Raw genomic sequence first — 25,188 nt, 5'->3', positions numbered from 1 at the left:
TGCCTGTTTGAAGCACTCGCCTTCTCCCACCCTACTTTCTTCTTCCTCTTCCTCCTTCTCCTCCTCCTTTCTTCCTCAGCTTCTCTCTCCTCAGGTAGCAAACCCCTGAGAGTTCTCTAATGTATCACTCCTTTCTCACTATTGAATAGATACTATCTTACTTTGGAAGCAATCTTCTGAGCAAACAAAGATGTGTCAGACCCATTCCCTCCCCTTGGGAAGCACACAGTCCAGTTAAGAAAACAAGACTAACAACCGAGAAATAGGCATTAAACAAAAGAGAGCATTTTCTCAAGGGAAGAAATCAAAAATACTTTGCTGTGAAAAACTAGCTTCAGGCCCAGAGACAGAAGGTCCTCGGTTCAAATCTGGACCCAGACACTTCCTAGCTAGTTACCCTGGGCAAGTCATTTAACCCCGAAAGTCTAGCCCTTACCATTTCTTCTACCTTGGAACCAATTCTCAGTATTAATTCTAAGACAGAAGGAAAGGGTTTAAAAAAATGATTGAAAAGGAAAAAAAAGGGAAATGATCTGGATCATTAATGATTAAAGAAATGCAAAGTAAAGACACTGAGGTTCCACCACTCAAATTTTGGTGGGTAAAATCAGCCCATTCCATGAGATAGTCCATCCATTCTGGAAAACAATTGGGAACTCTTCCCCAAAAGTCACCAAACTGTGACCTAGCACTAACACTACAATGTTTATACCCTGAAAGGAACAAAAAGAAAGGAAAGTGACTCATATGTACAAAAATATTTTTACAGTTGTTTTTGTGGAGGGAATAGACCGGAAACTAAGGGGGTGTCCATCAATCAGGGAACACCTATACGAATTATGGTATAAAAAATAGAATACTATTGTGCTATGAGAAATGGTGGAGATGGTTTCAGAGAAACCTGGAAAGAGAGTTATGAACAGATGCAGAGGGCAGAGAGCATTTGGATGGGGCTAAGAACACAAAAAGAAGGGTTAGGGATTGTAAAAATTGATTCGGTTTGTCTAAATGAGAAGACCATTTATGCAAAAACAACATTGTAAAGACGAACAACTTTGAAAGACTGGAAAATGCTGATCAATGAGATGACCAACTATAATTCTGGAGGGTCCATGATGAAACATTGCTACCAGCTTCAGGCAGAGAAATGAACTCAGGATGCAGAATGAGACATACAAAGATCTGAGGGCTTTTATAGACCACAAGCTCAAAATGAGTCGAGTAATGTAGCTGAAAAAATCTAAGGCAGTCCTAAACTGCAATCAGAGAGATAGGTTGTCCAAAGTTAGAGGCAAAGCCATAATTCCATCTTACTTAGCCACAGTAGACTCATCTCTGGAATTCTGGGTTCATTTATAAGAACTTCAGTAGAGAGTGATCAGATGTCAATCAGGATGATGAAATGCTTTAGGGTCATGCTATATAAAATTTGTTTGAAGAGGGATATTTAGCTCAGAGAAGAAAAGTCTCAGGGAAGCCATGATATTTGTATCAAGTATGAGAAGGGCTAGCACATCAAAGAGGGAAGACTTGTTCAGCTTATTCCAATTGGGTACAACTAAATATAGAGCAGATAGGTGACAGTAGGCTTGGAATCAGTAAGACTCATCTTCATAAGTTCAAATCTGGCCTCAGATACTGGCTGTGCAAAACTGGGCAGGTCACTTAACCTTATTTGCCTCACTTTCCTCCTCTATGAAATGAGCTGGAGAAGGAAATGGCCAACCGCTCCAGTATCTTGGCCAAGAAAACCCCAAATGAGGTCACGAAAGTCAGACACAAGTGAATCAACTGAACCACAACAACACAACTAAATATAGGAGCAATGGGGGGAAGTTTCAATGAAACAAATTCCAGCTTGATGCCTGAGAGAGAAAACCTCCTAACAATTAGAGCTGTCCAAAAAGTGGAATGGACTGCCCTAAGATGTACTAAGTCTCCCCTTGCTGGAATTCTTTGACTCAAACCTAGATGGCCATTTGATGGAACCAAAGTGGAGACTCTTGTTTAGCTAGTATTTGGATGCCATAGCCTCTGAGGTGTCTGGAGCTCAGAGCAAGGAAAGGTCCCCTAAGATTGAAAGGGAAGGCTTCATTGAGGAGGCACAACTGGAATTGAGCCTCGACACATGGGCAGTACTCTCACAGCCACTGAGGAGGAAGGGCAGTCCAATAAAGTCACAAGGCATGGACAAAAGTATGGAGATAAGAAGTATCATGAGAGTCATCAAGGATTATCATCATGAGAATCAAGAAGGATCATCAAGAGGAGCTAGGGGACTCAGTGAATAGAAAACCAGGCCTGGAGATGAGACGGGAGATCCTGAGTTCAAATATGACCTAACATATCCTAGTTGTGTGACTGGGCAAGTCACTTAATTGCTTAGCCCTTAATGCTCTTCTGCTTTGGAACCAATGCAATTCTGAGACAGAAAGTAAGGGTTTAAAAAAAAAAGGATCATCAGAAGAAGGTTGTAGTTAGGAAATCAAGGCTGGAGAAGATCTTTCCAAATATATCAGCAGTTTAGGCATTGTCATGATGGAGACCATAAAGGGGACCAGGGAATTCAGAGTAGTGAGTCTAAGGAGGTTTAATGCTAGAAGATAAGGAAGAGTAAGGAAGAGGCCAAGCAATCTTAAGACAAATCAATAACCCTACTAGACCAGGAATTGGCCTACAGGAGATTACAGGATCCTAGATCCAGAGCTAAAAGGGTTCTTAGTGTTCAACCCTTTCATTTCACAGATGAAGAAACTGAGGCATGACTTACCCAAGGTCATACAGTCAAGATGTTTCTGGAGTGAGGCTTGAAACACAGATCTCCCTGACTCCAAGTCCAGTTTTCCCTCCCTTTTACACCATACTGCCTTTCACCAATGTTCCAAAATGTTCTTAGAGAAGCAAAGGCAGCCCAGAGGCATACCTAGAGGAACAGGAGGCTCCAGGAAGACTCAGTTGTCTTCAGGATTCCCTAAGTTCTCATCTTCCTAGTGTCCTTTCCCAGGGCTTAGACAATCCTGGAGACAAATCATGGGTACCATAGATGTGGGAAAGAGCCCCTTTCCAGGGTACTTCAGTCTCTTGTGGAAACCAGAGACCTTACCCTCAAGGTACTCCAATATGATGAAATATGGTGGAAAGTTAGTCCTTGCCTTTCAGAAACCTAATAGAAGAAACCAATGGAGACCAATTAGGTCAGATAGAAGAGGGGCAGTCTTGGTTCTCAGAGATCCCCCACCCTGAGTCTTAGTCTCTCACTATGTGTTTATCTCTCTTGTTTGTCTGAGATTGTTGCTCTGTCTCTCAGTTTCTTTCTTGTATCTTAGTCATTCACACCTTCTAGAGCTACCAACTACCCTTTCATTTCTTGTCTCCTTGTCCTATCACTAGGCAAATCCCAACCGTGGACTACCTTCCCCACCAACTTTCTATCCTCCTGCCCCCAAGCTTCTCACTGATCCTGGAAAATGTCACCCAACTGGAGCAACCACCAGGAATTTGTGTCATTCAATTCTAATTGGGGATAAACTAGAAGCCTGCCCAATAATATCAGGAGTGAAACAAGGATGCCCATGATCACCTCCATTATTTAACATTGTACCAGAAACACTAGCAGTAGCAATTAGAGAAGAAAAAGAAATCGAAGGTATTAAAATTGGCAATGAGGAGACCAAGCTATCACTCTTTGTAATTCTAATTGGGCTTTCATCATTAGACTGCTGTCCTTTCATTCTTCTCTATCACATTTTCATCAGTGGCTACCCAGAACCTTCTCCTGTCTCCCCACACCTCTGAGAAGACTCTCTGACTTTGCTTTCTGTCATGAGCTCCCTATTCTGACTCCACATCTGAAAACCTTCTTTATCAATGATCACCCATTTTCATCAGAGCTAGAACAAAGGAAGAGAGAATGGGTTACCTTACCCAGACTAACCCTTCTCTTGTGCTCTTAATCCCATTCATTCCATTTTTCTCCAAAAGTCTGTCTCCTCCACCAATCCCTCACTTTCTCTCATTTCTGTTTTTCTTAAAAACTCTTATCTTCTGTCTTCCTAAGATACTAAGTTATCAGTTACTCTCTGATACTAAATATTAGTTCTAAGGCAGAAGAATGGTAAGGTCTAGGCCATTGGAGTTAAGTGACTTGTCCAGGGTCACACAGCTAAGAAGTATCTGAGGGCCCATTTGACCCTGGGTCCTCCTGTCTCCATGCTTCATGACTTCATTTGGGATTTTCTAGGCAAAGACACTGGAGAAGTTTGCTATTTTCTTCCCTGGCTCATTTTTTGAAATCCTTACCTTCTGTCTTACTAAGACACTAATTATCAGGTACTTACCAAATACTATGTATTGGTTCTAAGACTCTAAGAAGAGTGGTAAAGAGTAGGCAATGGGGGTTAAGGGACTTGTCCAGGGTCACACAGCTAGTAAGTGCCTGAGGTCACATTTGAACCTAGATTTTTCTGACTCCAAGCCTGGCTCTCTCTCCTCTGAGCCACCTAACTGTCCCTAAAGTCAATCACTTTTTAAAGAGGGTCCCAGAAGGGGACCCCTTGGGGAGGGGCAGCTCTGGCCAGCAATACCCTAAGAACCAGAGATGAGAAAACCTTAAAACTAGGAGGGCCAAAAAGGTGTTAACCCGAAGGAGAAGGGGAGAGAGAGTACAAAGAATGGAGCCAGTCAGGGCACATCTTGCTCCTGGCTCAAACACGTACATATATATATGCACACGCATACTTACCACCCATGTGTAACCAAAGGAAGCAAGCCAGAACCTCAGACTGCCCCCATTCCAAAGGTGCTGAGCTCTGGCTTCTCAGCTCCTCTCAGCATGTCAGGACTTGGGACTGGGTCTTGGAGGAGACTCACTCTAACGGAACGGAGCCAAGCAGGAGCTAATAACCCCTGGGGCTTAGACATCCAACATGGGACTTATTACAGCTCCTGACAAACCCGGAGGGGTATATGGTGTGTGTTTGTGTGTCTGTGTGTGTGTTTATGTGTGTATTGTGATACATGCACGTTTGTGTAGTGTTGTTTGTGTGTGTATGTATTTGTATGTTTGTGATGTGTTTGTGTGTTCATGTATGTTTGTGTATGTTTGGGCAGGATATGGGGGGGAGAAGAGAACATCTGAGAAAATGGGGAAATGGATTGGGGGGGCAAAAGAGAAAGCCCAGAGATAGTTCATCTCTGGCTCCCAGCCCAAGCACAGCCCCTTGATACCAGTGGGATGGATGTAGTAGCAAGAGCCTGAATTTGGGGTCAGGAGACTCGGATCACATCCCAGCCCTACCCCTTCCTAGCTGGGCAGCCTTGGTCAGGCAGCAAATCACATCCTCGGTTTCCTCGCATGGAAAGTATGAATGAATAATCCTTCCGTTACCTATTTGCCAGGTGAGCCCTTTGGAAAAGTCTTGAAATGCCATCGAAAAGAGAGTTGTAGTGCCAGCTTTGCGGGCAGTTTCCCTGAAGCCTGAGTCATCCAGGCTCCTGAACACCAAGGTCATGGCCTCAGTCCACTGGCTCCAGGCCCTCGAGGGCTCTGGGATCATCCTAACGCTGGCAGCTGCTTTGGAGTATCACTAGTTCACTTAACCAACAAACATTTATGAAGTTCCTACTACAGGAAGCAGCAGAAGGTGGCACAGGGGTTAGAAGAAGGAAGACTCATCTTCATGAATTCAGATCACACACTTATTAGCTGGGTGACCCTAGGCAAGTCACTTAACTCAGTTTCCCTCAGTTTCCTTATAGTAAAGTCAGCTAGAGAAGAAAAAACAAACCACTCCAGTATCTTGGCCAAGAAAACCCCAAATGGGATCCTGAAGAGTGAAGATGGGAGGACCTGTGTTCAAATCTGGCCTCAGGCACTCCCTAGTTGTGTGACTCTAGCCAAGTCACTTAATCCCCATTGGGCATTACTGAAAAACGTGCTAATAAGCACAGGAGCACAGACAGAAATAACATAGCTCCTGCCTTCAAGCTGTTTTCATTCCATTAGGGGAAAACATGTATACATGTATGAAGTAGATACAAAATACAAAGTAAATATAAACTAATGTGGGGGAGGGAAGCAGAACTTGCAATTGAGAGGATCAAGAAAGGTCTGGTTTACAAGGTAGAACTTGCTCTGAGTTTAAATCTGTATAATGATGGGGGCATCCTACAGTCTCAAAGGTCCCTCCCAACTTCAAATCTGTTCTATGACTTCACCACTGGCCACAGCGGTAGCCAGACTCCAATGGCTGATGGCCAGGGGATGGCAAGGCACAGCCAGCAGAAGAATATGAGCTGGCCCTGGGGGAAGGAAGGAAAAATAAAACTCCAGAGAAACTAAGTGGGCATTGCAAAAGAGTATTTAGACATTCATTTACTGTCCATCATCTGCCTGATTATACAGCCATGCCCTTACCCAGGCCTCAGGCCTCGGGGAAGGCCGTCACAGTGAGGAGGAATGATTCCTGGGAATAGATGGGATGCCCCGCAATTAGTACCAAGCAATAAATCCAGTGACTCCTCTTGGTACTTATCACCTCCTTCTCTGTCCCAGTCATAAATGAGCAAAACTCGATGAGCAGTCAAAACCAGAGACAGGTGGGCACAAGCTGGCAAAGGTGCCAGCTACCCAGTTTTCCCCTCACCCAGGAAACAATGGCACCTCTTTGTGCATGGAGGACAATTCCTCTGGCTCCAAATAAGGGTTGAAGAGGAGTCCAGAGACACTTCTGCCCGCCCAACCACACCACCTCTGCTTGGCACTGCCTCAACCCTTGGCAGCCCCACCCCACCAGGCAAGGCCAGAAGCTGTAGAGACCAGATTAAGGGGAGAGAAGGAACTTTCCCAAGGATTGGATGGACCCTGGGGTGGAGGACAGCTCCCTCACCTCTATCATCACACCACAGTAGAAAGGGCTAAAACCAAGGTGCTGGCAGAATCTGGCACTGTTCAGAGTTGGAATAGGGGCACATAGGCCCCTGGTATGATATACTGAAAGGCGGAAGGGGGAGAGCCCTTAGTCTGGGCTCAGATCTGGATGATGCCACTCCCTGGCTTTGGGGAAATGGGGAAGAGGGGGGAGGGAAGAGTGGGGGAGTCAATGCAGCATTTGTTCAGCAAAGTAGTTTTTTTGTTGTTGGAAATTGGCCTCAAAAACTCTCTCAACTCCAGTCCCCAGGCAAATCTTCTGCCACACCCACCTTCTTAACATATCCCCAGCACGCGCGCGCACGCACACACACACACACACACACACACACACACACACACACACACACACACATCCCTTTGCTGATGCAAACCCACCCAAGTAGGGCATTTCAGGAACATATACACACATACCTAGTCTCACTCATAGACCTTCCAGTGACATACTCCTCCAGGAAAACATACTTTCCTTTTTCTTTCTTTTCTTTTCTTTCTCTTTCTTTCTTTCTTTCTTTCTCTCTCTCTCTCTCTCTCTCTCTTTCTCTCTTTTCTTTCTTTTCTTTCTTTCTTTCCTTTTCTTTCTTCCTTCCTTTCTTTTTCTCTTTCTTTTCTTTTCTTCCTTCCCTCCTTTCTTTTTCTCTTTCTTTCCTTTTCTCTTTCTTTCTTTTCTTTTCTCTTTCTTTCTTTCTTTTCTTTTTCTTTCTTTCTTTTTTCTCTTTCTTTCTTTCTTTCTCTCTTTCTGTCTTTCTTCCTTCTTTCCTTCCTTCCTTCCCTCCTTCCTTCCTTTCTTTTTCTCTTTCTTCCCTTCCCTCTCTCTTCACTTTCCACTTAATCATTTGTGTTCTGCCTCTTTCTCTTGTCCCTTTTCTCTCTTTCAGACTCTCCTGTCTGTCTCTGGGTGTCTGTATGCCTCTCTTGGACTTATCTAGCCTCTCTTTCTCCCATTCTTACTTTTCTTCTTTCTCTTGGTCATTGTATATGTCTTTCTCTAACACCCACCTATCTCATCTCTATATGTCTCTCTCCCACCCCACTTCTTTCTCATAAATATACACACAGAGTTCCACATTCTTATATTCCACCCTCTCAGCAGGATTAAGGGAAGAAAACCCTAGAAGGAAGCCCAAATTCCCAAGGGAATTCCTCCCTGTAGAAAGGAAGGGCCTTCTAGTGATCCTGTCAGAATTCTAGGGAAGGAAATCCCAAGGCATTCTGCTGGAATTCTGTTTTCAAGTCCTTGTTAGCATTGTCTAACCTAAATCCCTCTAGCTCTAATGAAACTCATAGCCTTGGATCTGCCAACTGTCTGGGGGTCTAGGCCATGGCAACAAGAGATCCCAGAGGAGCATTTCTGTTCTTGTACTTGACAGCTCTAACCTTGGGGATCCATCATAGGAAAAAGGAAAATTGGATCCTACCAAGACAGTAAAACTTGAGCAGAGACTTTCTTCAAATTTGATCCAAACAGGGAGTTTTTCTAGGTTGGGTCACTTGGACTTGCCAGCCCTGGTAAGAACATGAGGTAACTTGGGTCCTCACCACTGGGTCCTTCTCAGCTTTGTCTAGACACTAATTCTTAAAAGAAAAAGATCCCCAGGGGAGATATCTATTGTCTAGGTAGCCAAGTCAATGCACCTTGGTATTCTATAACTCTATATGGCAATGGGCTGAGAGAGCAGATGAGTCCCTTTAGAAAAAAACTGGGCACAGGGGATCAAAGAATCAGGCATGGAATAGGGAAAGGTCCCCTGAGGACCCTTGAGGCCTAGGCCATTTGGTAGCAGATTTAGGAAGGTATCATCCCCAACACCACCATATCCCACCCCTTCCAACTTAGCTGGGAGAAAGATGACTGGGAATGGGATCAGGATTTCCTTAAATCCTGCATGTCTCCCAGAATCCCTTGAGAGAACAATTCTGGGCTAATCTCTCCCTGAACAGGCAGCGTGGGCAGGAATAGCATGGTGGCAAGCAAGATTGGCGTGTTCCTGCCTGCACCCCTACCCCACCCCACATGGCCTCACCCATCACGCCAGAGATTTGTCTGTCTGTCTCTCTGTTACATCCCCAGTCACAGAAAATAATAATGAGGATGACACCTTGAACGTGTAAAGCATTTTCAGGCACATGATCTCCTTTGAATGTCACAACACCCTACTGAGGTAAGCAGGGCAGGGCTTCACCAAGTGAAGAACTGAGGCCCAAAGAGGGGAAATGACTTGCCTGAGGTCATATTCTAAATCAAAAATTCCCAAAAATTAGATTGAGACCCCAGGGGTGGGGGTGGGGGAGTGGGATGGGAGGGTGCAGATGGAATTGTTTCAAGGGATCAAATGTGATCGTTGAAAAACTTAGAGCCCTTTATGCCTGATAGCTATTAGAGAGAAAGTAAGAAGTAGAAACAGACAGAGACAAAGAATGCATATATTAAGCTCTTATTATGTACCAGGTACAGAGCTAAGTAATTAGGAATACAAATCTAAGTAGGCAATATAGTGCCTGCTCTCAGGGAGGGGGTGCAATACATAATGAGAAGCTTGGTGGGGAGGGGAGGGGAAGGCTGGGAGGAGTAGAGTTCCAGCCACAGGAGTTGATAGGAGGTAAGAAAGTGGAGAGAAAGTTGAGAGGGAGTAAAGTCAAGAATGATGTAATTGTAGTTTGGCCCCACATGAACTAGCACTAGGACTCCCCAGTCAGGACTCTTGGTATTATGGGGTCCATATGCAGTAATATATTTTCTCAACTGAAGAACACTTATAGTACAACCACAATCCCAAGTATCTTTAGGGAAGAGAGTTCTCTGTGAAATGTTCTGATGTTAAAAAGAGGTCCTCATACTAGAAAAGCTTGAGGGCTACTTCCTAGTCCACATAGGGGCAAGGCCTTGACACAAACTCAAGCTGGGTTCCAAGACTAACTAATTTGTAGATTTGCTACATGCCCTGCCCCACCCCAGCCCCAAAGTCTCCTCTTTCTGATTATGGAGAACCCCTCCCCATCTCATGGAAGAATAAAAGAAAGGTTGATCCTAACCAGGACCCCAGTTGGGGGCAGTGGAGGAGGTATGAAATGCCCTCACTATCACCTCCAAAAGGTGAGAAGGCGGCAAGCCAGAGACTCAGCGTCACCCCAACCTCCCTCCTCTTCCTCTTCCTCTCCACTTATTCTACTGCTTGCTGTCCAGGGTAGGCTGGTTGAGAGGCTCACCTCGGAACTTCTTTGGAGGGTTGTCCAGATCACCTGCAGCTGGCTCCACCACACAGCGATCATCTACCAACCTGTGAGACAGAGAAACCTCTAAAAACAAATTCAACTCAACCGATATTTTGAGTGCCTCTATTTATATGTGCAAGGCACTGTGGGGGACTCAACAATGAATAAGATCATAGAATCACAGATTGGGAGCTCAAATGGACCTAAGAAGCCATCTGATCCAACCCCTTCATTTTACAAATGAAGAAACTGAGACCCAGAGAAGTTGTGACTTACCCAAAGTCACACAAGTAGTGAGAAACAAGCTGTCAAATACAGAGTCCTTTGACTCCAAACTCAACAGTTTCAACTGTACAATACTGCTTTTTTTGGTTACATTTTGAGTTCCAAGCTGTCTCCCTCCCTCCCTCCTAACTTTGCATGAGATAAGGCAAACATTTTATACCTATTTGTGTGTGTGTGTGTGTGTGTGTGTGTTGGAACCATACAGCACATATTTCTATATATGTATTGAATATATGTATACATATTCAGTATATACTTCAATGCTTTCTCTGGAGGGGAATAGCATTTTCCTTCATAAGTCCTTCATAGTTGATATGAATGATCATATTCCTCAGAATGCCTTAGTCATTCACAGTTACTCTTTGAACAACATTGCTGTTACTGTATGCAGCATTATCTTCCTTCTGCTCATCTCACTCTGCATTACTTCATACAAGTTTTTCCGTGTTTCTCTAAAACCAATCTGCTCATTTTTTATAGCACAGTAGTAATCCATCACAATCATACACCACAATTTATTTAGCCATTCCTCCGATTGACAGCCATCCTCTCAATTTCAGACTTATCATTCAGACAATTTCTTAAGACCTCCTTATATTCCTTCCAGCTTTAAGTGAGATGGGGAATCAAAAAAGCCTCCATGAAGAAGGAAGCATGATTATTATAGAGAGCATTAGATTGAGGGCATGTCTGAATCCCAGCTATGCCACTGACTAGGCAACTTTGGGCAATTCACTAACTTTGCAAGCATCAGATTCTTCATCTATAAAATGGAGAGGTTCAACTTAAATGACCTTTAAGGCCCTTTCCAGCTCTAAATGTCGCCTCCCCACCACCCCCATTCTTGTCCCACTATAAACTCCTTCTCTTCCCAACCCTAGTGTAGTTACAGTAGGATGTGAGGATCCCAAAAAAAATCCTACCAACACACACAGACACACCAAGACTCCTTCAGGAAGCCTGAAGTGTCTATCTCCAATAGGATTTCATCAATTTTTGTTAAGCACCCTTTTCTCTAGTCTTCTTTTAAAGCATAAATTATCCCAGGAAAGAGTCACACATTAGGTCCCTAATACCTTAATGGGACTGAGTTTATCAGATCATTTTTTTTTCCAGAAATGAGGGACTCAGGGTGGGGCAGCTAGGTGGCTCAGTTGATGGAGAGCCAGGTCTAGAGTCAGGTGGTCCTAGGTTCAAATCTGGCCTCAGACACTTCCCAGCTGTGTGACCCTGGGCAAGTCACTTGACCCCCATTGCCTAGCCCTTACTACTCTTCTACCTTGGAACCGATACACAGTATTGATTCCAAGATGAAGGTTAGGGGTTTTAATTTTTTTAAAAAGGAAGAAGAAAGAAGGGGCTCTCAGAAGAGGAGACAATTAAAACTCAGGGTAGGGTATAGACAGAGGAAGGAGGAGAGAGGGACTAAATTAAAATAAAATGGAAGGAATCCAATGGGAGGGGGCTTCACAGCTATGAATTACTTCCTCTGGCACCCCAGATTGGCATTCATTCCATGAGCCTGCATAGTCTTCCTGAATAGCTCCCAGCATCACAAAGGGTGATTCCTCAATCCATAAAGAAGACAGAGAGACTAGACTCTCAGAAGGCATTCCAGCACATCCCGGACCTATGGGTGATCAATTATACATAAATAAAATATAGATGTCAAATGTGTTTTTGTCCCTGGGTTGGATATAGATAGAAGGAGCCTTCAAGAAGAGGAACTATTAATTGTTTTTAGGAGATCTGGTGATGGCTACCTATAATGTGTTCTGCTCTAAGATATATCTATTTTAGGGACAGAATGAGAAAGGGCACAGGACCAAGAGATCTGCTTGAGTGTTTATCTGTTCTTCTGTCTAATTTAGCTTTCTAGTTCCCTGGCTGGTTATCTCAAAACCCACAAGAGACAAATAAGATCTTCCTCTTTGGACGTCCCCTTTCTTTCTATAGAAAAAGGAGATTGGACTGAATTATTCCTAAAGTCCTTTCCACCTCTGACATTCTATGGTTTTATGACTTTGAATAGGAATACTTACCAAAAGTAATGTGTTATACAAGCCATTCCCAAATTGATCAATGGTCAAAAGATATGAACAGATAGTTTTTAGATGAGGAAATCAAAGCTGTATGTAGCCATGTGAAAAATTGCTCTAAGTAAGTATTGATTAGAGAAATGCCAATCAAAACAATTCTAAGATATCATCTTGTGCCTCTCAGACAGGCAAAAATGATAAAAGGGCAAAATGAGAAATGTTGTAGATGTGAAAAAATGGGGACACTAATACATTGTTGGTAGAACTGTGAATTGATCTGTCCGTTTTAGAAAGCAATCCAGAATTATGCCCAAATAGTTAAAAAAAAAACTATGTATACCTCTGGACTATAAGACTCTGGAGTCTTATTTCCTAGAATGACCACGGGGGGGGGGGGGGGGGGAGGGGGGACAAAGGAACTGATATGTTATATTTATAGTAGGTCTCTTTGAACTGGAAATTGAGGGGATGCCCATCAATTGGGGAATAGCTGCACAAGTTGTAGCATATGATTGTAACGGAACACTACTATGCCATAAAAAATAATGAGCACATTAATTTGGGGGAAAACAAGGGAAGGCCCATGTGAAATTATGAAGAGTGAAACAAGCAGAAGCAAGAGAACATTACATATAGCAAGAGGAATATTGTTTGAAGAATAGCTTGTGTATGTCTACCTCTAGAGAAAGAACTGATAAATAGAAACAGGACAAAGTTTTATTTGTGTATATATATATATATTTTTTTTTTGGTCAAATGATACCTTCTCTAGTACAGGGAAAGAGAGGGATATTTAGGAATTTTAATGTAACAAACAAATAATAAAAACAATTTTTTTAAAAACACTGTGGTACATTGGAAAGGGCATTGCTCTCTGGGCCAGGAGGATTTTCATTCAAATCCTACCTCTGTCACTACCAGTATGATGTTGGGTAAGTCACTTAAGCTTTCTAGGTCTCAGTTTCCTCATCTTTAAAATAATAAAATTGGACTAGACAGTTTCTAAAGTTCCTTCCAGCTTCTGAATCCATTATGTCACAGAAGGCTGTACCTCCAAGGCTTAGCATAGTACTTTGCAAAAAATAAGCTTAATGGATCAGTGAATTAAAAGCCAGGCCTAGAGATAAGAGGTTCTAGGTTCAAATCTGGTCTCAGATGCTTCCTAGTTGTATGATCCTGGGCAAGTCACTTTACTACTCTTCTGCCTTAGAACCAATATACAGTATTGATTCTAAGATGGAAGGTAAGGATTAAAAAAAGCTTAAATGATTTTTTTTTTCATTCACTCATTGAACAATATTACCCTTTCCAGGTCCCTCTACATTGGTACCTGCCCTCTCTAATTCTCTTTTTTTTTCCTTCCATTCTCCCCTTTCCTACACCTCCCAATAAAAACTTAAATATCTACAGTGTCCAGAGGACAAAGTTTTCAACAAAAGGTATCATACAGAGGGTGAGATTTAATCCTTCTATATCTTAAAAGATGGATAGGATTCAAAGGGGAAGAAGCAGAGGAGGAAATATTAACCCACAGTCATCCACTATTTCATTCACAGTTGCATTGTTCATTGAACAGATAAGGAAGGAATGGGAAGAACTGTGATTGCTACACAGTTAAAAAGAGTTAAATTGCTTGCCCAGGAACAAACAGCTAGGAAAAGTCTGCCTAGTACTCTTTATCTACTACCCTTACTACCTGTCTTATTAACAACTCTTAGGACAGAAGGACAAGACATATGATAACTTGGAAACATATGTAATCTAAAGGAATGTATCTGTAGCCCCACCTAATCAGAACCTTAACGTCAACAGATGAAGATTGTTAAACATGCCTCAGGAGTGCTTTGTAAATTTTTTTTTAGCTTTAAAAAAAATGGTCTTTCTTTAAAATATTTTCCCATGGTTATATTCTTTCCCTCCCCCCTCCCTGAGCTGATGATCATGGGATTACTGTTTTTAAAACCAAAAACCCAAATCATATACCCCTATAAACAAGTGATAAATCATATGTTTTTCTTCTGCATTTCTACTCCCACAGTTCTTTCTCTGGATGTGGATAGTGTTCTTTCTCATCAGTTCCAAGGGATTGTCCTGGATCATTACATTGCTATTAGAAGCAGAGTCTATTACATTTGATCCTTCCACAATGTTTCATTTTCTGTGTACAATGTTCTCCTGGTTCTGCTCATTTTGCTCCGCATCAGTTCATTGAGGTCTTCTCAGTTCATCAAGCAGTTCATCATTCCTTATAGCACAGTAGTATTCCATCACCATCATATACCACAATTTGTTCAGCCATTCCCCAATTGAGGGGCATCCCCTTATTTTCCAATTTTTTTGCCATCACAAAGAGTGCAGCTATGAATGTTTTTGTATAACCCTTTTTTATTATCTCTTTGGGGTACAAACCTAGTAGTGGCATTGCTGGATCAAAGGACATGCATTCTTTTAAAGTTTTGGGGGCATAATTCCAAATTGCCTTCCAGAATGGGTGGATCAATTCACAACACCAGCAATGTTTTAATGTTCCAATTCTGCCACATCCTCTCCAGCATTTTTATTACCTTAACTGTCATATTGACCAATCTGCTAGGTGTGAGGTGGTACCTCAGAGTTGTTTTGATGTGCATTTCTCTAATCAGGAGGGATTTAGAACACCTTTTCATGTGATTATTGATAGTATTGATTTCTTCATCTGAAAACTGTCTATTCATGTCCCTTGATCATTTGTCAATTGGGGAATGGCTTGATTTCTTGCACATTCGACTTAGTTCCTTATAAATTTGAGAAATTAGACCTTTGTCAGAGATTTTTGTTATAAAAATGTTTTTCCAGTTTGTTGCTTCGCTTCTAATTTTGGTTGCATTCCTTTTGTTTGTACAAAAACTTTTAAATATCATCAAAATTATTCATTTTACATCTTGTAATATTCTCTATCTCTTGCTTGGTCTTAAATTCTTTCCTTTCCCATAGATCTGACAGGTACACTAGTCTATGTTCACCTAATTTACTTATAATTTCCCTCTTTATATTTAAGTCATTTACCCATTTTGAATTTTTCTTGGTATAGGGTGTGAGATGTTGGTCTAAATCTAATTTTTCCCATAGTGTTTTCCAATTTTCCCAGCAGTTTTTTTTTTATGTTAGCTTTGTAACTTTAAAGGAACCTATTATTAAAGAAATTCTCCTCTATAAAAAAAAAAAAGCAGAAGGACAAGGCCTTTGTATATTGACTTGCCCCAGGGTCACACAGCTAGGAAATATCCAAGGCTAGATTGAACCCAAGACCTCATGAATCCAGCCCTTACTGTTCTTTTGCCTTGGAACCAATACTTAGTATCTATTCTAAGACAGAAGGTGAGGTTTTTATAATAATAATAACTCTATAACCCTCCGATGTTATGTCTCTCTATATCTCAGGTTCCTGGAAACCTAGAAGGGGGGAGGGAGGGAGGGAGGGAGGGAGGGAGGAAGGGAGGGAGGGAGAGAAGGAGGGAGAGAGAGAGAGAGAGAGAGAGAGAGAGAGAGAGAGAGAGAGAGAGAGAGAGAGAGAGAGAGAGAGAGAGAGAGAGAGAGGAGAGAGGGATGGAGGGATGGAGGGATGGAGGGATGGAGGGATGGAGGAAGGGAGGAAGGGAGGAAGGGAGGAAGGAAGGAAGGAAGCAAGGAAGCAAGGAAGCAAGGAAGCAAGCAAGCAAGCAAGCAAGCAAGCAAGCAAGCAAGCAAGCAAGGAAGCAAGCAAGCAAGGAAGCAAGCAAGCAAGGAAGCAAGCAAGGAAGGAAGCAAGCAAGGAAGGAAGGAAGCAAGGAAGGAAGGAAGCAAGGAAGGAAGCAAGGAAGCAAGGAAGCAAGGAAGGAAGGAAGCAAGGAAGGAAGGAAGGAAGCAAGGAAGCAAGGAAGGAAGGAAGCAAGGAAGGAAGGAAGGAAGGAAGGAAGGAAGGAAGAAACCTAAATAGCTACAGGAGGCAAAGGCATCAAGGTAGAACAGTACAGTCATCTTTAAGGCACAATTTAAGAGGCCTCCCAGATGATGCCCCTTTGCTAAAAATATCTTCACAGCCAGCCAGCCATAGCACCTGGAATTCCTACATACTCCTCTCTTTGGGCAAGGGCTCTCCCTATCCCATCAGGGAGGAGTAGCCCATTAAGCCATTATCAGTCACTAAAAGATTAGCAGGAATTACTTTATCAGAAATCACTTTATCAGATTAGCCAGTTACCCAGCACAGAGTAAGGCCCAGAGGGGATGGGACCAAAGACAGGTAAATCTAGAAAGGGGAGGAGAGATCAGATCCTAAGGAGCCAGGAACAAAGTAAGAATGTGGAATGTCTTGGGATCTCTGGATGATGGAGGGGTGAGAGGTCAGGATGTCCCCTTTCTCCCTCCCACCACTGGGCAGCAGGGTCATGAAATTCTCCTAAAGCCCCCACTACTGCAACCACACACACATACACACACACATCCATGAGCCCCCTAACGCTAAACTACTCCCTCTATCCTCCTGCACCAGCATTCCAACAATGAGCAAAACCACATTTCTGGAAAGGGGGTGGGGAGCCCTCTTGCCCCTTCCACCAGGGCCCCTTCTCCAAGTGAAATGCATTTCAGCAGCCTCAGGGGCCCTGAGCTGCTGCTACTGCTGTTGCTACAGCTTCTGCTTCTGTTACGGGTGCCACCGCCCAGGGAGGAGAGCAAAGAGAGTCCTGGCCTGCCCAGCTGCCAACCTTGGAGTCCCTCCTATTTCCAGGACACCAGAGGGTTCCTGCCAAGCCCTGGGGGCAGATGGCAAGTGAAGAAGGAGTAAATTGTTTCTCCTACCCCTTTCTTTGTGAGTGCCACCATGATACACCCCCTCTCCTCTCCTGCAAAGGGAATGAGGTGGCACAATGGACAGAGCCCCAGGTCTGGAGTCAAAAAGACTCACTTTTCTGAGTTCAATCTGGTCTCAGCCACTTCCTAGCTGTGTGACCCTGAGCAAGTCACTTAACCTTGTTTACCTCAGTTTTCTCATCTATAAAAATGAACTGAAAAAAAGCAATGATGAACCACTCCAGTATCTTTACCAAGAAAACCCCCAAAGGGAGTATGAAGAGTTGAACACAGCTGAAAACAAAAAACAAAAAAACAAAATACCAGCAAAACTTCTCCTGCAAGGAGGTTTATCAAACTCCCAGCAAAGTCCTCTTGGCCTAAAGGCTACGCATGATGGAAAAATCATTCCTCATATAAATCTCCTGCTTGGGAGAAGGGTAGTAAGGCAAAAAAAAAAAAAAACAGTGCCCCTGGATTCAGAGAACCTAAGTTCAAACTACACCTTTATTGATTATTAGCTCTGTTACTTTGAGCAAATAACTATATTGGTATAGGCCTCAGTTTCCCCATCTATAAAATGATACAGTTGGATCAGATGGCTTCTGAGCTCTCTTCTGGCACTGGCTCTATAATCCTTTAATGCCTCAAATCTCTCTCATTGATTAATTAACTAATTAAACACTTATTTAATGTCTACTATGGACTAAGTGGTAGGTCAGGTACAAGAGGAAGAACAAAGTTGCCCCCACCCGCCTATGATGGTGTGATATGCATAATCTAGTGGAAATCACACTGACTCTGGAGTCAGAGGGCCTGGGTTCAACTCCAGCCTCTGATAGCTTAGACTCCCTGGGTCTCAATTTCTTCAACTGTAAAATGAAGAGGCTAGACTAGATGATCTCTAAGGATTCTTCCAATATGGACATTCTAAATTTTAAATTAATCATAATACAAAATTATAGGTGACAAGTCTTTTGAGAGGCCAAAACAAAAGAGTATGTGGAATTTGAAGGGAAAGGTCGCTATTAACATAAGAAACTAGGGAAGGCTTCAGGATGGAGATGGCATCTGAGTTGGGTTTTAAAAGATAGGTAAGTAGAGGCAGCTAGGTGATTCAGTGGATTAAATCAGACTCAGAGACAGGAGGTCCTGGGTTCAAATTTGACCTCAGACACTTCCTAGCTGAGTGACCCTAGGCAAGTCACATTGCATTGTCCTTACCCCCCAAAAAAAAAAAATAGTAGTGAGTCTGGGACAGAAGGGAAGGGTTTTTTTAAAAATGAATTGGAGAAGGAAATTGCAAACTACTCCAATATCTTTGCTAAGAAAATCCTCACTATTGTGAATATTAATAATATAGAAATAGGTTTTGAACAATGACACATGTAAAACCCATTGGAATTGCTTGTCAGCTGAGAGAGGGGCGAAGGAGGAGGAAGGAGAGGAGGTTACATGAGTCATGTGACCATGGGAAAATGTTCTTAATTAATTTTTTAAATCCCAAATAGGGCCGACAGAGAGTCAGACACACTGGGAAAAGTATATCAACAAAATGAAGAAGGCTAATAATCAGAGCCCTATCTAAGTCACTGTAGGGCTTTGGAGGACTGGTGGAAATTCTTTCTACTTTTACCCCTTGGACATTATCAGTCTACATTCTCCCTGCTAAGTAATGAGTTTAATGTCTTTCATTGAAATTTACAAGAGAGAGAGAAAAGAGAGACAGAGAGAGATACAGACAGAGTTAGAGAAGAGGGAGGGACCTGGGGAAAGAAAGGCAGAGAAAGGGAGAGGGAAACAGAGACAGAAACAAGAGAGAAAAGAGAGGGATGTGGAGAAAGAGGGTGAGAGGGAAAGAGATAAGAAGAGAGAGAGAAAGAAAGAAAGGAAGAGAAGGGGGGAGAGAGAAGGAGAGAGAGAAAGAAAGAGAGGAAGAGAAAGGGAGAGAGAGAAAGAGAGAGGGAGAAAGAAAGAGAGGAAGAGAAAGGAGAGAAAGGGAGAGAGAGAGGGAGAGAGAAAGAAAGGAAGGGAGAGAGAGGAGGAGAGGGAGAGAGAGAGAGAGAGAGAGAGAGGAGAGAGAGAGAGAGAGAGAGAGAGAGAGAGAGGGAGGGAGGGAGGGGAGGGAGGGAGGAAGAGAGAGAGAGAGAGAAGGAGGGAGAGAGGGAGGAGAAATGCATCTGTGTTTATTGAACTAACATAGCCCACAGGTGTCCATAAGAACCTTCACACCTGGCCCAATAACCAAAACTCTATTCATGCAGGCCACCCCCTTAAAAACAAGCAGCCTCTGCTCATGGTCTGCTAAGAGTGAGGGTGACACCATGGCCCACAGACCCTCCCCATAGGCTCTAGCTAAGCCTAAGGGAAGAGTCAGATGTCACCTAGGATCATAAATTTAACAAAAGAAGGGACTGTAATAGATTTAACATTTGGACTGTAATAGATGATAATTTGAGGGGGGTATCATTGATTGATACTAGATGACTAATGGATCAAGTTTACCTACCCTCCTCCCTCAGTGCCTCCCATTTCCTCCCTCTTCAGAAGGGTTTTCAGCTTCCCCTCCCCCTTTTCTTCTGTGAGCTATGAGATTTCAGAGGAAATACTCTTTTCTCAAGTAAGGGTTTATTTGGGGAAGACAGGACAAGGGTAGAGGATAAGGTAAGAGGTGTAGGACATGCCTATTGTCTACAGGGAGCCTTGGTTAGGAGGATATTGAGGGGAATGGCAATTCTGTCACAATTGTGAAACAGAGTCAGTCAGAGAGATATGAAGACAACTGTCTTTCTTCTTCTTCCTCCTTCAAATCAGCCAGCCAGCAAAAGCCTTCAGCTTCCTTCACCACCATCAGCCAAAAGCCAAAAGCCAAAAAGCCTCCTTCAGCCCAGTCAAGCCGTTGACTTGGCTCTAACATTCCAATGGAATGGAATGGAATCTTCATTTGACTGACAGATGGCCACCTCCAGCTTCTTGTCCTTTGCACGCCATGTAAATTCTCTCATAACTTCTCTCTTCTCCACAGAACCCAGGTCCCCTGATTCCAAATCCAGGGCTTTCCCCACCATATCATATTACCCATAGCTCTCTTGATTCTGCCTGTTTCTTGTCCATTTGGGTTTACAAACCTACTCTTTTTTTTAATAATATTTTTCTCAATTACATGTAAAAAATAATTTTTTATATTTCCTAAAATTTTGAGTTCCAAATGTTCTCCCTTCGTTCCCCTATCCTTAAGATAGTAAGCGATTTGATATAAATTATACAAGTTACATAGACAACTAGGTGGCACAGTGGATAGAGAGCTAAGCTTAGAGCCAGGGAGACTTATTTTCCTGAGTTCAAAACTGACCTCAGATATTTACTATCTGTGTGACCCTAGGTAAGGTCACTTAACCTTGTTTACCTCTGTTTCCTCATCTGTAAAAGTGAATTGAAGAAGGAAATGCCAAAGCATTCCTGTATCTCTAACCAGAAAAAAAAAAAAAAGACCCAAACAGGGTGATGAAGAGGACTGAACAACAATACCAAGTAGGGTTTAATAAATGTTTGATTAAGTGTGATCAATTGGCAAATAGGCAGACAGAAGGGGAAGAAGGGAAGGGGAACAAGCATTTATTAAATGTCTGTTATATGCTAGGCTCTATGCTAAGCCCTTTACAAATATTACCTTGTTTAATCCTTGCAATAACTCTAGGAGGCAGGTGCTAGCTATTATTATCCCCATTTTCAGTTGAGGGAACTGAGGCAGGCAGACCATACGTGACCTTGTCAAGGGCTGCACAGTCAGTATGCTATGAGCTAGAGGCTGGATTTGAACTCAGATCTTCTTGACTCCAAGTCCAGCACTCTCTACTACCTAATTGCCTCCCAGACGGGTTGAAGATGCCGCTCCTGCCTTATTCTGTCATGTGGAAGGGTACCCTAAGACCTTAACTCAGGAGAAAAAGAGAAGGTGGCATATATGCTCCAGAGTCCTTGAGCGTTTCCCAGCAATCGCCGTCTCAAGGCAGTGTGACCTGCTCTGCCCAATGTGGACTTTGAGATTTAGCCGAAGGAAGGCAATGAAGTCAGAGGCAGGGTAGGGCAATGGGGAGATTAGATAAGGGCAAAAGACTCCCCAGAGAGGAAGTACTCTGGGGGCTGAAAGCTGGAGTTAGACATCACTGGGAAGTCCCACGAGGGTAGGTTGGCACGTCACTGTTTATCCTCCTCACCTCCATCAGAAACAGAGTAGAGCTAAGCAGGAGGGACTGCTTTATAATAGACACAATGAAGAACATGCTTCATTGTGAGACACGACAGGATAAAATAGAAGGGAATGGAGGATCAAAGAAAAAGGAAAAGGACCCTTATGTAAAAAAAATATTTATAGCACCTTTTTAAAGGTGGTAAAAAGTTGGAAATTAAGGGAGTACCCACCAGATAAACAAAATATGGTGTATGAATACAACAGAATAGTATTTGGGGGGGGGGCAGATAAGTGGCATATTGGATAGAGTGCCAGGCCTGGAGTTGGGAGGACATGGGTTCAAATCTGAATTCAGAAATGTCTTAGCTGTGTGACCCCTGGGCAAGTCACTTAACCTCATTTGCCTAGCCCTTGCATTTCTCTCTTAGAACTATTACTAAAACAGAAAGTAAGGTTTTAAAAACCAAATAAACAAACAAGAATACTTTTGTGCTATGAAATAGTATTCTGGGGAGAGAGGTGGGGTAGCTAGGTGGCACAAGGAATAGAGCCTGGAATGGGGGAAGACTTGAACTCAAATGTGATCTCAGAAACTTACTAGCTGTGTGACCCTGTGCAAATCATTTAACCCCAACTGCCTAGCCCTTATCGCTCTTTTGTCTTGGATCTGATGGTTAGTATCACTTGTCAGACAGAAGTTAAGGGGAAAGAAAGGAAAGAAAGGAAAGAAAGGAAAGAAAGGAAAGAAAGGAAGAAAGAAAGAAAGAAAGAAAGAAAGAAAGAAAGAAAGAAAGAAAGAAAGAAAGAAGAAAGAAAGAAAGAAAGAAAGAAGAGAGAGAGAGAGAGAGAGAGAGAGAGAGAGAGAGAGAGAGAGAGAGAGAGAGAGAGAGAGAGAGAAAGAGAGAGGAGGGAGGGAGGGAGGGAGGGAGGGAGGGAGGGAGGGAAGGGAGGAAGGGAGGAAGGGAGGAAGGAAGGAAGGAAGGAAGGAAGGAAGGAAGGAAGGAAGGAAGGAAGGAAGGAAGGAAGGAAGGGAGGGAGGGAGGGAGGGAGGGAAGGGGAGGGAGGGAGGAAGGAGACAGAAAGAGAAAGTCTATACCAGTTGCCTCAGTTTCCTCAACTGTAAAAATGATCTGGAGAAGAAAATGGCAAACAACTCTAGTATCTTTGCCAAGAGGCCCCCCAAGATGCCCAAGATCACAAAGGGTCAGACATGACTAAAAATGGATTAAACAGCAAATAAAAAAATTAATAAAGGACTATTTCAGAGAAACCTATAAGGACCTGAATGAATTAATGCAGAATGGAGTAGAACCATGAGAGCAATGTATATAACAACTTTACAGAGAAAAACTTTGAAAAACTTTAAAAACAGTTCAACATCATAACTCCATGATTGATGATGAAAAAAGCTACCCACTACTTCCCGACAGGGAGGTGATGGACTCTGGGTACAAGTTTTGCTTAACTAGCCATATTTGTTATGAGTGGTTTTTGTCTTTTTTTTTTTTAATAGAAGGGATGTGGGAGGAGAAAATATAGACTTCTGTTCATTGAAAATTTTAAAGCTAATTTTAAAAAAATATAATGGAGTGAAGGCTGTGGGATTCCTGTCTTTGAAGTTCTTATGCTAAGGACTCCCTGATCACTTACTGAGGAACCTAGTAGCAGAAGTAGAAAATATGGAGAGGAAGTAGGAATGAAAGGTCTCATACATAACAAAATACTCATAGCTCCATTTTTTTTGATGGTAGCAAAGAACTAGAAACTAAGTGGATAAATGGCTAAAGAAATTTTGGTACCTCAGTGTAATGGAATATTATTGTGCCTTGAGAAATAATGAAGATGAAGAATTCAGAGAAACATGGGAAGCCTTTTATGAATTGACTAATATAGAGGGAAGAACATGGAAAGCAAATAGCTAAGGGAGGTACCTAGGTAGACCAATGGAGGGTGCATTGGACTTGCACTCAGAAAAGGCCTAAACTGAATCCTGTCACCCTAATGCAAATAATAATAATAACAACATGTAAAACAGTGGGAATTACTCATTGGCTATGGGAGGGAGGTGGGAAACTGGGGAGGGCAAGAACCTGAGTCTTGTAACCATGGAAAAATATTCTTAATTAATTAAATAAACTTAAAGGGGGGGGGGGAATAAAGTGACATAGCAGAGAGAAGACTATATAAATGACAGTCATAATCATATAAATATTAGTGCTAATATGATTTTCAACCAAGGCTGTTCAAACAGGATTGAGAGGAACAGTTACCTGTGACAACCCAGATGATTCCTGATTATTTTGACCACAATGAGCTCCAGGGAAGATTTTCATGCCTTGCAGAAATCCCTCTTTTCCTTCCAGGCCCCAGTGCAGGTCCACCTCCCCTATGAAACTTTTCCTAATGCAAGTGACCTCTTCCAGGTCTTTCTATGGACTTCTCTCCTTTGCTTTCCACCCCCACCCCCCAAACCCTTACCTTCAGCATTAGAATCATTACTAAGAAGAGCAACAAGGGCTAAGCAATGGGAGTTAAGTGATTTGTGCAGGGTCATAGTTTGGAAGTGTCTGAGGCCAGATTTGTTTTAATTGAAAATTTTTATTTAATTAATTAATTTAGAACATTTTCCCCTGGTTACAAGAGTCGTGTTCTTTCCCTCCCTTCCCCCAACCCCCTCCCACAGCTGATGCACAATTCCACAGGGTTTTACATAGTCATTGATCAAGACCTATTTCCATATTATTAATATTTGCAATAGAGTAATCATTTAAAGTCAACATCCCCAATCATATCCCCCTCGACCCATGTGATCAAGCAATTGTTTTTCTTCTGTCTTTCTACTCCCACAGTTTTTCCTCTGAATGTGGATAGTGTCTGGGACCAGATTTGAACCCAGATCTTCCAGAATCCAAGCCTGGCGCTCTATCCACTGGGATACCAACTTTGCCCTTAATATATCTTACCTTGTATCAAAGTTAGCTGTGTAGAGGCAGCTGGGTGGTTCAATGGATTGAGATACACGTCTAGAGATGGGAGGTCCTGGGTTCAAATGTAGCCTCAGATACTTCCTAGCTGTGTGACCCTGGGTAAGTCACTTAATTTCCATTGCCTTGTCCTTACCACTCTTTTGCCTTAGAACCAATACACATTATTGATTCTAAGATGGAAGGTAAGTGTTTAAAAAAAAAGTTTGCTATACACATATTACCTGTCCCACTTATTAGGTTGTAAGGTGGCCCTGGAGCATGTCCCGAGTTCAAATGCTAGCTGTGTGACTCAGGGCAAGTCACTTAACCCCCTAATTGCTTCAGTTTCCTCAATTTTAAAAATTAGGATAATAATAGTACCTACTTCCCAGGACTTTTGTGAAGATCAAGTGCGAAAAACCATTTCTGACACACAGTAAATGCTTAATAAATGGTTGTTCCCTCCTTGTGAGTAGGACGGTTGCTTTTTCTGTTTCCTCTAATCCCTAATCCCAATTTTAATCTCAAACCTACCCAAAATCCTCTCTTTAACCACAATTTTGATCCTGACTTTTACCCATGAGCCTTTCATCCTTTCCTGTTCTCCATGATCCTAGGATCATTTTACAGATAAGAATCCCAAGACCCAAAGAGGCAGGAAAGAGAGCCAGAGACTTAGATCAGAGCAGCCATGACTGGTCCCCTCAGAGCAGGGTCTCCAACTCCCTCTAAGATTCCATTTGTCCATCTTAGACA

At 42.6% G+C, this 25,188-nt stretch overlaps 1 protein-coding gene across 1 annotated transcript in view; it reads right to left on the bottom strand.

Moving 5' to 3' along the window:
- Window positions 1–25,188, bottom strand: part of ITPR3 (inositol 1,4,5-trisphosphate receptor type 3) — a 146,958-nt gene that overhangs the window by 105,439 nt on the left and 16,331 nt on the right. Inside the window, exon 2 of the mRNA XM_056818048.1 lies at window positions 10,136–10,206. Coding sequence (XP_056674026.1) covers window positions 10,136–10,206 — 71 coding nt within the window. The remainder of the gene's footprint in view (window positions 1–10,135; window positions 10,207–25,188) is intronic.

Source organism: Monodelphis domestica, chromosome 2, assembly GCF_027887165.1.
Source record: "Monodelphis domestica isolate mMonDom1 chromosome 2, mMonDom1.pri, whole genome shotgun sequence".
NCBI classification, from domain to species: Eukaryota; Metazoa; Chordata; class Mammalia; order Didelphimorphia; family Didelphidae; genus Monodelphis; species Monodelphis domestica.
Note: the sequence above shows the minus strand (reverse complement) of the source record. Positions and strands in the feature narration are given on the sequence as shown.